The sequence below is a fragment of the Vigna radiata genome, unplaced genomic scaffold (genome assembly GCF_000741045.1).
Source record: "Vigna radiata var. radiata cultivar VC1973A unplaced genomic scaffold, Vradiata_ver6 scaffold_606, whole genome shotgun sequence".
NCBI lineage: Eukaryota > Viridiplantae > Streptophyta > Magnoliopsida > Fabales > Fabaceae > Vigna > Vigna radiata.
Window position 1 is genome coordinate 356 of NW_014544262.1, and position 14022 is coordinate 14377.

Below are 14022 nucleotides of genomic sequence, written 5' to 3' on the forward strand. Positions count from 1 at the left end.
TTGGATCGTAATTAGTTAATAAAAAACTCACTTCAAAATCTATAAATATAAGTTTGAGGTAAGGAGGTGACTATGTCATTAATATATGACCAGTCAAACGTTGAACTAACTTTGATATTAGAGTACCTTTTACAGATATTTTTCAATCAGTTCTGGGCAAACAGGTATGAGAAAACTTGGAGTGGAAGGTAACTTTTAATCCTTAGGAGATTTTTAAAAGTTGGAACATTGACCTTGATCTTACACTTTAAAACATTACTTTTATTATTGGTTAACATGCAAAGATTAAATCTCAGTATAAGTTTGATAGACTTTTGGTTCAAAGTATTTTGAATTTTCATACCAACGTATACTCATATGTCTTCACTTTTAGTTTGTGTACTTTAAAAATCAATATGAAATGTTACCAATATTCTATCAAATTTAAGACAATTGACTTAATTAATATATATCAACAAATCATGAAAAATATCTCACCTTCAATTAGAAAATTGACAATCACATTACATTATTGATAACAATGAAACTTCTAATGTGTTATAAATTGAAGTTAAATAAAGGTACATCACATTAGTAGTGTGTATGAAAACCTTCATTCATATAATTTGCTCGAAAAATCTATTAAGGAGTCAAAAAAATTTGTTCATGTGTTTGTTACTTAAATCATATTTTATCTTTCATATTACTATACTAGATGAAGGAATTTTAAGTATAATTTAATTTTATAAAATTAATTTGTAAGATAAGATTTACATTTACTTATATATTATAAACTATCATTATTTTTAGTTGATGTAAAACTTCTAATACATCTATTCACGTTAAGATATATATATATATATATATATATATATATATATATATATATATATATATATATAAATTTGGTTAAGACAAACATTAATTCAAAACTATAATATTAAATTAAAAAATAAATTTTAAATTTAATTCAATCTTACAAAACTGATTTATAAAATGATGTTTGTATGGATTATAAATTATAAATGGGTGAGACTTCCGACATTAAAAATATTTGGATATAATGTTTGATTAAAAATTTAAATATGAGTGTATAACTTGGATGTAGTTTTAAGAGTGGATTGAACTGAAGTTAGCAGGTTAGTTTTGTTTCATTTACTTGCCCAATTCCATATAAGTTGTGCAAATATTGGGGACACCATACACTTAGCTAATATGTAAAAGTTATGTATTTAATATTTGTTCTATTAATTATAAACACCTATTACAAGGGAAATTTAACTAGAAAGGAATATTATATGAAAACGTTTTAACCACAATAGAAAAGAGTCCTGAACAAAAGCTTTAACATCACAGGTATAAAAAATAAAGTAAATTTGAGTGATAAAAACAAAGGCAATTACAATAGTAGCCAACGTGTTGTTTTCAGAAGACTACGTTGTTTGCAAGCTAAAAAAACATGTCAGCATTAGTCTTGGAAGGCAAGAACTTCAAAGATAAGCTATCCTCAGATCATTAGGTACGTAAGTTACTGCTTCTGCATCTAGCGATTGAATACCCTCTCTCAGAAAAATAAATAAATATATATAAATATATATATATATATATATATATATATATATATATATATATATCATATTTTTAAGTTAATGACCTGTTCTGACATGCACATTAGTGTCAATTTCAACCATTCAATAATAATAAAAATGTGATAAATATACAGAACATCCGTAAATGATTGATTAAGCTACTGTGTACAATACTCACACCCCAAGCAACCTTAATGGAAAGAAAGCTACCCAGAGCCTATTTCACTGTTAGAAACTTAGACAAAATTGAATCTTCTCTTCTGCTAGTTTTTATCTTCTTCTTTCATAGTGAATTTCACAGTTTATATTATATTTAACTACATTAAATTTTAATCAATTTTATTTTAAATTATTTTATTTTTTAATACATTTGTCATCAAATATAAAATAATATTTTGAATATCAAATAATTGTTAATAATTTAAAAATATTAATACGGATTATTTTAAATTTTTGTAATCTTTTCTAGATGGATCAATGAGAGGCTCACGTATTGAAATTAAAAGTGTTAAATTTTGAAGTTAAAATATCATTATCGCATAAATAATGTAGACATAGACTATGCATGTATTTGACAATCCTCCCATATAACATTCTACATGTGAAAGCCATGTCAACATTGTGTTCTAGACCAAAATATGGTACATATTCCAGGTTACTTAGTGATACCAAATTAAAAGTATCTAAAATTGCTGTGTAATTAGATCCTAATCATTATATTATACAAAACTACTTACCTCAGAAGCCTTTGTCATCTATCAATTAATTCTATTGATGAAAATGGTGTTTTGTATCACTTAATTTGTCATCTATCAATTAATTCTATCGATAAAAATGGTGTTTTGTATCACTTAATTTGGTATAAAGCAAACCTACTCCGTTATTACTTGTAGTGTACAAGGGAAAGCCAAGTTAACCATGTGACTATAAGCTACCCTTCACGAAAATATACATCATCTGCTGGTCCACATCACATAGGCTACATTAAAATCCCTAAGAAGTCAGTTTCAACCTTTTGTTTTCCATTGTATAAACTGCCTAGAAAGATTTATGCATCAATTTACCACACTATTTCACTATACAATCCTGTATGAAAACTACCAAGGGCTTGCCAAATCAAGATGCATGAAAATGAAGCATGAGAACACAAAAACATGGAAGTATGAGTTGAAGGTTGCATTTGCTCAGTGATAATTGTTATCCATGCTGAGATACCACACAATTGCATGTGCAGCGAAATGGCTATCCTTTTTTTGGGGTATGGCTGTCCCTAAGTGCCATAAAGATCAGCTTTGTCCAGTCCTCGTCATTTCTAGAGTTCATATGCATTCCTAAATCTTAAGCTTGTTAACCCAAACCCAGTTCAACTGCAGTAGAATTTTCATAATGTATACCTTCACAAATAAACCACCTTCATAATGCATACCTTTACAAATAAATAAACCACAACTGCTAAGTGAATTTTATAAAAAAATCAGTAGATGGTTAAAAGAAAGAATTCTCATTTGAAAATAGATAATAACACTAATAGAACAGACTACAGCTTAGCAATAGACTGCTTCACCAAAATTTTAATTTAATACCAAAATAATCTACTATACCAATTACAATTGATAAAATATAAGCATAGACCAACAAGATAATAAGAGCCTTGATTGATGACACAGACAGGGTATCCATTGACAAGTTTACCAACCCCGTGAGAATATTTGCCTGCACAAAATTGTTCAGAAAAATTATAACTGATGATGTCTAGAGAGAGAAAGCATAATGTTTGTAAGTAAGGAATATCTTGTTTTCACCAGTAGAAATGTAGCCAGTAAGTTCCGACTGAATGCTTCTTCAAGTACTGAAGTTTTCCTTCCAGGAACAAGATCAGCCAACATTAGAACTGATAACAACTGAAAAATGGGCGGTATTCAGATTAAATAGCCAAATTCATTATCAGATTTCAGATTAGAAAATACAATGTCAACTATAAATCAAAAATACTTTGCTGTGGAATTAGAAATTGAGACACCATAAACTGCATTTGATATGTTGGACTTAGAAATTTAACTGCTCAAATAAAATTTATACACACTATCAACCAAGATAAAATCTAAAAAGTTTTAAAATGTAACAATTTCAATACAAACTACAAAGTCAATATGACCCATCCTATTATGTTAGACACGATCCATAGAATAGAACTCAAGTGAGAATGACCTGTAGATTGTCAGCCAATACCATAGTAACATATGGAAGATTGCACTGCACAAAAATATCAAGTTAGTTTCCATCACTGATGCTAAAGAATGTCCCCTCTAATTAAGAAACTGCAATATAATCAGACATACTGTTCTCCGTGAAACTCTTTCAACATGCCTGTCCAGTAGTACAGTTAATAACCTGCCATGGACATCATGATAAAAGAATAAGCTCAAAGATGTAGACAGGATAAACATGTTTTAGATCAAAACAAGATTGCTTAGTGCAGGATAAACAGGTTTTGGATCAAGCTTTACCAAAACAGGATGGAGAGAGCCCAAATCCTCATCCGTACCCATCTGCTACTTCTAAATCCAGAGGAATGACTACCAAAGATAAGAGAGTTTCCTAAATAAACGCCCAGAAGGTACATACCCCAGTATCCTGGAGACAAAATAAATATTGCTTAACCAACATTTATATATAAAAAATAAAACGGCTAGAAGTACTAATAAACAAAACGATAGCCTTAGAATCAAGACCGAACAATGCAGGGTGCAATTCTCACCAAATATGCTAAAAATTCCCTCCTTGTTTTGACTTAAAATATCCACTCCTCTTTCATCAGAAAGTAAGTAATGGTTTAAACCTTGCACTAAGCACAACTGGTATCCTTGGAAACAGAAAATAGACTAGATAAGAAAATCAGATTTCAAAGACAAGATGTAAGAATAATACAAATAAAAATGTACCTACTAGTAGAAGTGAACCAATAACTCCACAATATTGAGGAGAAATGTTAATAAAGGAAGAAAGGATTGACACAGCAGCAAGTGTGAAGAAGAAATTCCAATGCACACCATATTCACCGACATGTACCTATAAAAAGGAAAATTGATCACTTGCTTCCTTGAGAGTGTCTTCACTCTTGGATTAGAAAATTATTACTTACAAAAGCAATAATGAAGACCAAAAAACTATTACTGCCTACCTTAAGAAATTAGATTCTATAGTAAAAGCAAATACAAATACCAGTCATAATTTTAATTAAAAATCTGAGGAAATGACATCATCCTGCATAGTGCAATCAACATTAAATTTCATTCAGATGCCAGAAAACTGTACTACCCCAGCATTCCACCGCATTCATAGTTTTCAGGCTTACGGGCTAATAAAAACCGAGGGTGACATAAGTCATATACTGTCCAAAAGATTATTATCCGTAATCTTCATTTCAAGTACAAAAACATATAGGTGACTAGCCTTGTTAAAGCTTTAAGTGCAGTATGTGTATGCAAGACGAGTTAATCCATTTGAGTTGCCACATGTCACTAAGAATCCCAATGAAAAATCTCACCTGATAATCCACACCAGTTGTTGTAACAAGACGGAGAAATCCTAAGATGATAAGTGGACTTGATGAAACTACTGCAGTCTTCCAGCTTCTGTAGCATGAGAAAAGATGACATAATCAGGGAATACTGAGTGCCCTACCGTATATCTGAGGAAGAATATTTAAAAAGAGGGTAGCATAGTTTTAAGAGATTGTTAGCAAGGTTCATTTTATTCACATTGCTTCAGTCATTATTTGGATTGTCAGAGAAGTTCTCTAAGTCATTCAAGTAAAACATCTCATAGTCTATCACACTAAAAAAATACACTTTTACATCTTACAAACAAAAATTAATTTCCAAGAAATCATTTGGTGAGTTATGAATAATACTAAAGCCTTGAGATATTAGATAGGGTAGCAATAGATAACTCACACAGATGCGATATTTCGTGCTTGCCGAGAAACTAGTGAATTTGCTAAGACAAATGCTCCAACTCCGAGATCCATCTGAAATGCAAAAGTAATCTCAAATCATAACAGAGAAATCAAATTATTGAAGTGTTAGAAATATTGTGAAACAAAAATTTAGGTGTATAAGTAAAGATGACGATAAAATAAATAACTGAACTGAGAGAGAGAGGGAGAGAGAGAGAGACTGAGAGACAGAGAGAGAGAGACAGAGAGCAAGAGAGAGATCATAATTTATAACATAATGTAATCCGGATGAGAATTAATTTATATATTGAATAAAAAGGCTCCTTTTGTCCAACTCCATACCCACACAAACTCTGAATCTACTCTAGCCATAAATCACCCAAATGATAAGTAATATAGTAACATATTACCATAATAAGGGAGGAAAAGAAATTCTCCTTAATCGAACATAGTACAGATAATTTTTTTGAATGAAGTTCTCTATAAGAACTTATAGAAGAAGAAAATAAAAAGATCAAATAAATTGGTTTCTCCAATAGGCTAGACTCAACTTACGTACGTCAGCTTTTGAAGTAGAAGTGTTGGGCTAGGAAGTATAAGAATCATATTAAATGAAATCTCTTTTCCTGTATTCTTATTGTAAAACATTTGTTTCATTCTCATAGAATCGTATCAAAATTGCAGAAGAATCATACCAAACTTGTTCCGTAGGTTTCAGTCTTTGCATATCTTCTAGGAAATATTTTGAAGTCAACAGCCAAGATGCATAGGATTGTTATAATCATCTGCCAAAATAGCTTTCATCAGCACAAAAAAAAATAAAAAAATAAGAGCAACAGGATAAAGAATTCTATATGGCACTTCATACCACAAGAACCCTGTAAGAAGTGACATATGCCCGAAGAGAATTGGGCTCTCCTTCAAAAGAAGATGAGCCTCCAGACCTGCAGTTATGTGTACAGAATCCACCATTATCTACTGTGGTTTATTTGAAACTTTCGGCCTTAATTTTCTGTTTCATAAAAAAAATTCATATCTCTTAAGAAATTACCCATACAAGATTGCAAAATTACCTCTTGGTTGCAATATATAGTAATGTCAAGATAGTCAACGAACATGTAATGATATAGGTCCAGTTTGCAAGTACCTGTTGGCAAGTTCATTGCAGTAATTACAAAATAAAAAATGAGGGGAACTTGCACAAAAGTTTTATTATTACAGATTTGCTATACATAAACAAGCTGTCACAACTTTCAAGCCATTAGTCTTCAAGTTGTTGGCAAAACATCATATGCTATTGCTGCTAGGGAGGGAGCACTTACAGTGAAACATAAGAGCATAGGAACAACAATAACAAGAAAGTCCAGAGACAATGTGCCAAAGTATGATTTGAAATTCCTTTTACAGGAAAGTGCATCGTCATTTTTCTTCTTCAGGGAGGCACCTATAATTAATAAAAAGAAAAATAATACACTAAAAGTAACCCATGTTCTGCCCCAAAACAAAAAGATAAGAGAAAAAGTCAACCAGTAATGGAAATTGAAGTGTTGTAAGGGACTGACCAGTAATGGAAATGGAGGAGATGGAGTGACGAATAAAAACCAGAACCTGTAATGGGCACACAAAACAACCACGACTGCGTCACATTGAAGCTGGTATAAATGGGCATGCAAATGGCAAAGTCACTAACCGGAACAGTCACTGTAAGTGCCACGATTTCGGGCATAGAGGATCCGGTCAAGTTGCTAACAAATCTGCCAAATTGAGACAAAGGAAATACATCATCAGAGGTTAAAAATCCAGGAATATTGTTACAGTTGAGAAAGGTAAAGAAAAGAGTAACTGTTCTTTGAGATGCTTATTGGGGTTGAAGGACGGTTTAGTCAGAGGAAGATCCATCGATGAAATCCGACCGAGAAACACACAAATCTGTTATGTTTGTTAAAATGTGCAGAACACATAACAGAGGCATTAAATTACAAGACATCAAAAGAATTGTAACAAACAAAGCACAAACATTGAAGCAAACTCAGAACAGAGAAAAACCAATGAACAATTACATGAACCAAAGACGCAAAAACCAAAATAAAGACTCAAAACTACTTATCTCTTGAAGATGCACCTAACCTGGCTCTGATATCACATGAAGACCCCCTGGTCATGGAGGATCCGCGAAGGAATCAGGTGCAATGCGTAGTTGGCAAACAGAGGAAGCAGCTGTAGAAGCAAAACTAACTATGAACCCTAGGTGTTGGTGCCAAAGAGGGAAAGGGGACGAACAAACCCTAAATTCGAAGGTTTGTTCAGTGGAGATCCTGTGTAGGAGAGGATTTAAACGGTGGAGAAGGGGATTTAATCGGTGGAAAATGATGGAAATGTGAAAAGGATGAGAAAACCCCAGCAGAGGATGAAGTTCAGTGTTGGCTAGGTTCTGTGAGGCTGGGGAAATCGAAATGGTGATGTTGCGAAGGGTGGTGAGATTTGGTGATGAACTAGTGCTTAGAAGAAGACGACGTCGAAGTCTCAATAGAGATGAAATGAAGTTTACCAAGGGAATTTAGGACAAAACAAATTATAAGAAGAAATTGTTATATTTTGTATTATTAAAGAATTAAATGTTGCTAAAACTTTTGACAGTTAAAGTTGTTAAAGTAATGCCACCTAGCTCCCCCAATACTAGGTTATTCAAACCCTTTCAAACCCACCACCTATTTGCTTAATATACTTACCATATATTTTGATCATGAATATTATTAACCTCTTAAAAAGAGAATAATTAGAAACAAAAGTATACTGTTAATCAATGTTTTTGGGGCTGGAAGACTATTAAACAGAGACATTTTTTTACCATTTTCTTTTATAATTTTTTTACCCTTTATTTAATAGTTCGTGATTGATGAATTTCAAATATACCAAAGTAATAAAACAGTGACACTTAATTTTATAGCTCGTGGTCATTTTAAAGTAACCAATATAATAGATTGAAAATTAAACTTCTACATATGTAAATACATCTCCTTTCCCCATATGTGATTTCTTCATATTTCTTTACAATTGTAGATTGAGAGGCACACTAATACTATGCTTCAATAAAATTGTAAATTGGTTAGATTCTTCAATAAAAGCATGCAGCAATTGTAAATTGTAGATATCAGATTTTCTAGACTGCTATTTCCTGTGTTAGAAGTTGCTCAAAAGTCAGTCCAATCTGCATAGGAACTGTAATTTGTATTTGAAAAGGGCCCAAGGATAGAAACGTAAAAACTCTTCCAATATTACTTTCTGATGTTAAAAGATAGGAACAAAAACACGTGATAGAGAGAGAATGCTCTGAGAATGGAAATGTTCGAGAGACTTAGAGAGAGAGACGCGAAACCAAGGACTCTGCTAGGGTTCCACCCTTCTCCACCGATCACCGACAGAAACTCACACCAGAGATGATGAAGACAATTGTCAAAGAATGGAAAATACACGCTAAGGTACTGAATGATACTCTCAACTATTTTATTCAACCTCAAAATGACTGAATACAAAAGTTTTTATACTGATATGAGCTGTAACTGAAAAATATTTGTTTTGTTTATATTCTAACACTCCTCCTAAACAAAACAGTACAAAGAAAATGATTTAAATGCAAAAACTCTCTTTTTCACTGATTGATGGGTGAAAAAAACTCCATCTCCGGCGAACCTTCGCCACTTCTACCGATTAACAATCGGTAAAAACTCCTCCTGAAGCTTTGAAAACGATTTTCACCAATTAAAATCGTGAAAAATCTTCTCTCTGAGCCGATCTACCCAATGAGACGAAAACCTTAGTTTTTCGTTACCCCTTTATGCTGATCTGCTCTGATCTCCACCTTCTCAACTCCAATATGCTTTCTAAGTGTTAGAAAGCGTTCCTCTTTTAATGCCTTGGTGAGTATATCTGCAATCTGGTCTTCGGATCTGCAGTATACCACTTCGAGCTTTCCTTTTCCAACTTGCTCTCTGATTAAATGAAACTGTGTCTCAATGTGCTTACTCCTACCGTGAGATGTAGGGTGCTTAGTCAGGTCAATAGCTAACTTGTTATCAACAAGCAGTCTGACCCTCTCTGTAACTTCTATCCTCAGTTCCTTCATCAATGAGTCAAGCCAAGCTGCTTGACAAGTGGCCTCACACGCTGCAATGTACTCTGCCTCACATGAGGAGAGAGCTACAACAGATTCCTTAAAAAAGTTCCATGATATTGGAGCTCCATTTAAGAAAAAAACATACCCTGCTGTACTATTTCTATCACCCTTGTCTCCACACCAATCTGAGTCTGAATAGCCCGTAACTCGCACCTCTCCTCCTGATTCATCCTTAGGCAGCAAAATTCCATAACTTGTGGTACCTTTTAAGTACCTCAATATCCTTTTAATCGTATTCAGATGAGATACCATGGGATTCTGCATAAACCTACTCACCAAACCCACACTATAGTTGATATCTGGTCTTGTATTACACAGATATCTCAAGCTTCCAACCATTCTTCTATACTCCGTAGGATCTATAGCCTCCTCCTCAGGATCTCTCTCAAGTTTCACCCCCACTTCTACTGGAGTATTAGCATAATTGCACTGACACATGTTAAACTTAGTTAGCATGTTCAATGCGTACCTAGATTGATATATCAGTATGCCTCTATCAGTTCTAGTGAACTCAATTCCAAGAAAGTAACTAAGCTCACCGAGGTCACTCATCTCAAACTCCTGTAGCATTTGTACTTTTAACCGAGCAATCCTCTCACTACTACTTCCTGTAATCAGCAAGTCATCCACATACAGGCACACAATCAATCTTTCTTCACCTTCATTCTCCTTATAACACTGAACATACACTCCATGTTCAGAAACACACTTCTCAAACCCGATACTACTCATGAACCTGTATATTCTCTGGTTCCAAGCCCTTGGAGCTTGCTTGAGCCCATACAGGGCCTTCTTCAACCTGTACACTTTGTCAAGTTGCTTCTTAACTTCAAAACCTTTGAGGTTGGACCACATACACCTTTTCCTCCAGGTCTCTATTTAGAAATGCAGACTTTACATCTAATTGATGTAAGGTCCAATTGTTCTGTATAGCAACTGAAACAACTAATCTCACAGTCTCCATCCTAGCCACAGGTGCAAACACCTCTTCATAATCAATTCCAGCCTGCTGCAAGAACCCTTTAGCCATCAACCTAGCCTTGTATCTGGTCACCACCCCTTGAGGATTTATCTTGGACTTGTAAATCCACTTCAGTGCTATGGGTCTCTTGTTAGGAGGTAATTCAGTTAGTTCCCAGGTTTGGTTCTTCCCAATAGATCCAATTTCTTCCTTCATAGCCCTGTACCACCTCTCATCCTTCACTACCTGCTCAAAGTTAACTGGTTCAGCTTCTGCTATCAAAGCAAAATGAACGAAATTACCCTCTGATGAGATAGTTGCATCATAGGCTAGGTTATAGTCTCTCAAGTGTGCTGGTAACTTAGTAACCCAAGAGGACCTCCTAACATTCTCCTCCCTTCTACATGCCTCTAAATCTGTTGCAGGTTCACTGTCCAATACAACAGTTGATCCTCCTTTCTCTACTAATTCCCACTGCCACTTTCCAGTTTCATCAACTCTTACATCTCTGCTAACTAAAGCTGCACCTGTTATGGGGTCATACAACTTATATCTTCCTATAACATGGTAGCCTATTAAGATCAGTGATACTCCTCTATCATCCAATTTCTTCCTCAGTTGGTCTGGCACATGTTTATAGCATAAAGAGCCAAAAATCTTCAGATGCTTAAGATCTAGCTTCACTCCAGTCCAAGCCTCCTCTGGTGTAATTCCACTCAACCTCTTAGTTGGAGATAAATTCAACACATAAGTAGTTGTAATCACAGCCTCACCCCATAGGAATTTTGGCAAACCCTTGCTCTTCAACATGCATCTCACCATATTTAGGATTGTTCTATTTTTCCTCTCTGCTGCCCCATTGTGTTGAGGCGTGTAGGGAGGAGTTACTTCAAGAACAATTCCTTCCTTCTCACAATACTCTCTGAACTCATTGGAAACATACTCTCCTCCTCCACCAGTTCTTAGATTCCTCAGTTTCTTTCCACTCTGTCTCTCCACCATGTTTTTAAACTTCTGGAAATACTGCAGTACCTCTCCTTTTCTCTTCAGTAGGAATACCCAACACTTTATGGTCAGGTCATCTATGAACAATAAGAAATACTTGCTGCCACCAGGTGTTTCTATCTGCATAGGGCCACAAACATCTGAATATACTATCCCCAACTTCTCTGTAGATTTTTGAGGCAAAAATCTTTGGAAACTGCCACGGGTCTGCTTGCATTGAACACACTCTTTGTAGACAGCCCCTGGAATATCTACCTTTGGTAAGCCAATCACCATTTTCTTATGGCTTAGCATTGACAAATCTTGGAAATTCAGGTGTTCAAACCTGAGATGTCACAGCCACTCATCTTCCTCCTCTGCTGCAGTAAAACAATGATGGTTTACTGCCTTCATTGCCAACTTAAATGTCCTGTTTTGTGACAATTCAGCCTGTATCACCTTTTTTCCTTCTTGATTGAAGATACTCAAACAATTATTTTCCATCTTCATCACGCACCCCTTCTACAGTAGTTGTCCTAGGCTCAACAGGTTCGATTTCAGCCCTGGTATATACAATACCTCCTCAATTACAACCTCTTTTCCCCCTGTTTCCCTCAGAACAACTCTGTCTGACCCTTCTGCATTCATTCTTCTTTCATCAGCACAACGGATTTTACCCTGCACAACCTCCTTGATTCCCACAAACCAATCTTTTCTGCCTCTCATGTGGGTAGAACACCTAGAATCAAGATACCATACATCCTCTTCTGACAAATCTTCTTCTGTTCTGGCCATCAACATCACAGCTTCACCATCTGATTCCTCCTCCTGAGCCAAATTAGCCCTTTTCTGTGGCTTGTTCTTTGCACCTTCACCACTCCAGCAATCCTTGGCAAAATGACAAAGTTTTTGATAATTGTAGCATTTTACCTTCTTCTTGTCAAATTTCCAATCACTTTTCTGGGGGTTAAAGTCCTTAGGATTTTACTTACCACATAATCTTCCATCATCTTGTCACCGCAAGCTCTCATCTTGTTAACCAGTTCCTGCACCCTATCAAAATACTCAGTCACACTCTCATCTTGTCACCGCAAGCTCTCAAGGTTTCGAACTGTCTCATTAATGCTTGCAATTTCACCTTTGCATTCCTGTCTCCATCACCATAAGTCCTCATCAAAATGCCCCAGGCCTCCTTTGTAGTTTCAGCATTTGAGATTTTGTTAAAAATCTTCTGGTTGACACACTGGTACATCAGAAATTTGGCTTTACTGTCAAGTTTGGCCATCAATTTGTGTTCTTTCCTCTCTTCTTGGGATGCTTTTTCACTCAATTCAGGTACTCCCTCTTCAATAACCTCCAGAACATCTTGAAACCCAAATACAAAACGCATCTTGATTCTCCAATCATCAAACTGCTTGCCATCAAACATGGGCAGTGGTCCCTATATCCCCCCAACGTTCGCCATCACAATCTTGCAAACTTTCTTGCAGGTTCTTTGATAATCTTTCAACCAAAGTCACCTTCTCCTTCTTCTCTGGATACACGCACCACCAGATGAAGATCACACACCTTCAATCTCCTATCATGTATCCACCTTACACACCAGGATTCACAACCTTGCTCTAGATACCATATTCGAAAAAGGCCCAAGGGTAGAAACGTAAAAACCCTTCCAATATTACTTTCTGATGTTAAAAGATGGGAACAAAAACACGTGACAAAGAGAAAATGCTCCGAGAATTAGAGCCGTCAAAATGGGTCACAACCCGCGAGCCAACCCGGCCCGTCACGGGTTCGGACCGGGTTGGGTTTGAAAAATACAACCCACTTATGTGCGGGTCAGATTTCAACCCGGCTCATTTAGACTCGGCTCATGCGGGTTGAACCCGTGGTGAGCCGGGTTGGCCCACCAACCCACCAACCTAATTTTATTTTTTTATTTTATTATTATATTTTTGAAACCCTAAAAAATAAAATACTATCTTCACTCACTGTGTATACCAAAAAAGTAACATTTGCTCTTACAAATCACTCTCATGATACTTCTCTCTCATTTGACGGTGCTCTCACCCTCACTTCACTGAAATTCCTCAAGGAGCAGGTAAAACACCCTTTCTTTTTTCTTCTCTTTTCTCCACATTTTTGTTTTCTCACTTCTCTTTCTTTTTTTTTTTTTACAATGACAAAACTAGGGGTTTGCGAATATGTTTTTTGTTTTAGGGGATTTGAAGACATGAATTGATTTTTTTCATGTTCTGACATGCTTGTATCAGATTTTGTTCATTTTATTTAAACAATTTGAGTATACATTATTTGAACAAACTCTTTTTGATATTTTTGAATTTGGGAATTTATGTTACAGATTAAACTATTAATT

At 35.1% G+C, this 14022-nt stretch overlaps 3 protein-coding genes across 9 annotated transcripts; all 3 read right to left on the reverse strand.

The window, feature by feature from the left end:
- Positions 1 to 2059: 2059 nt before the first annotated feature.
- On the reverse strand, positions 2060 to 8105 carry LOC106755529 (uncharacterized protein At4g17910-like). 7 transcript variants are annotated; one of them, XM_014637700.2, is made up of 17 exons: positions 7654 to 8105; positions 7370 to 7455; positions 7217 to 7280; positions 7089 to 7134; positions 6849 to 6970; positions 6600 to 6673; positions 6395 to 6470; positions 6222 to 6311; positions 5525 to 5598; positions 5116 to 5203; positions 4511 to 4637; positions 4327 to 4431; positions 4076 to 4202; positions 3908 to 3959; positions 3777 to 3821; positions 3371 to 3417; positions 2060 to 3281 (listed from the first exon to the last, which is right to left on the reverse strand). In XM_014637700.2, the coding sequence occupies exons 2-17, from the start codon at positions 7423 to 7425 to the stop codon at positions 3257 to 3259; spliced, it is 1218 nt and encodes a 405-aa protein (XP_014493186.1). In that variant the 5' UTR covers positions 7426 to 7455; positions 7654 to 8105; the 3' UTR covers positions 2060 to 3256. The 7 variants fall into 7 exon arrangements, with proteins under 7 accessions (XP_014493186.1, XP_014493185.1, XP_022634050.1 ...); XM_014637699.2 differs by having other exon boundaries at positions 3051 to 3281; positions 3371 to 3469; positions 4327 to 4423; positions 4515 to 4637; positions 7654 to 8104; XM_022778329.1 differs by having other exon boundaries at positions 3051 to 3281; positions 3371 to 3469; positions 7370 to 7474; positions 7634 to 8104.
- Positions 8106 to 9340: 1235 nt separating this feature from the next.
- LOC106755530 (uncharacterized mitochondrial protein AtMg00810-like) lies at positions 9341 to 10432 on the reverse strand. Its single transcript, XM_014637702.1, has one exon. It carries the CDS (start codon positions 10430 to 10432, stop codon positions 9341 to 9343), a length of 1092 nt encoding a protein of 363 aa, XP_014493188.1.
- Positions 10433 to 11977: 1545 nt separating this feature from the next.
- On the reverse strand, positions 11978 to 13074 carry LOC106755531. The gene is made up of 4 exons (XM_014637703.1): positions 12784 to 13074; positions 12638 to 12691; positions 12225 to 12533; positions 11978 to 12025 (listed from the first exon to the last, which is right to left on the reverse strand). The coding sequence occupies exons 1-4, from the start codon at positions 13072 to 13074 to the stop codon at positions 11978 to 11980; spliced, it is 702 nt and encodes a 233-aa protein (XP_014493189.1).
- Positions 13075 to 14022: the final 948 nt, after the last annotated feature.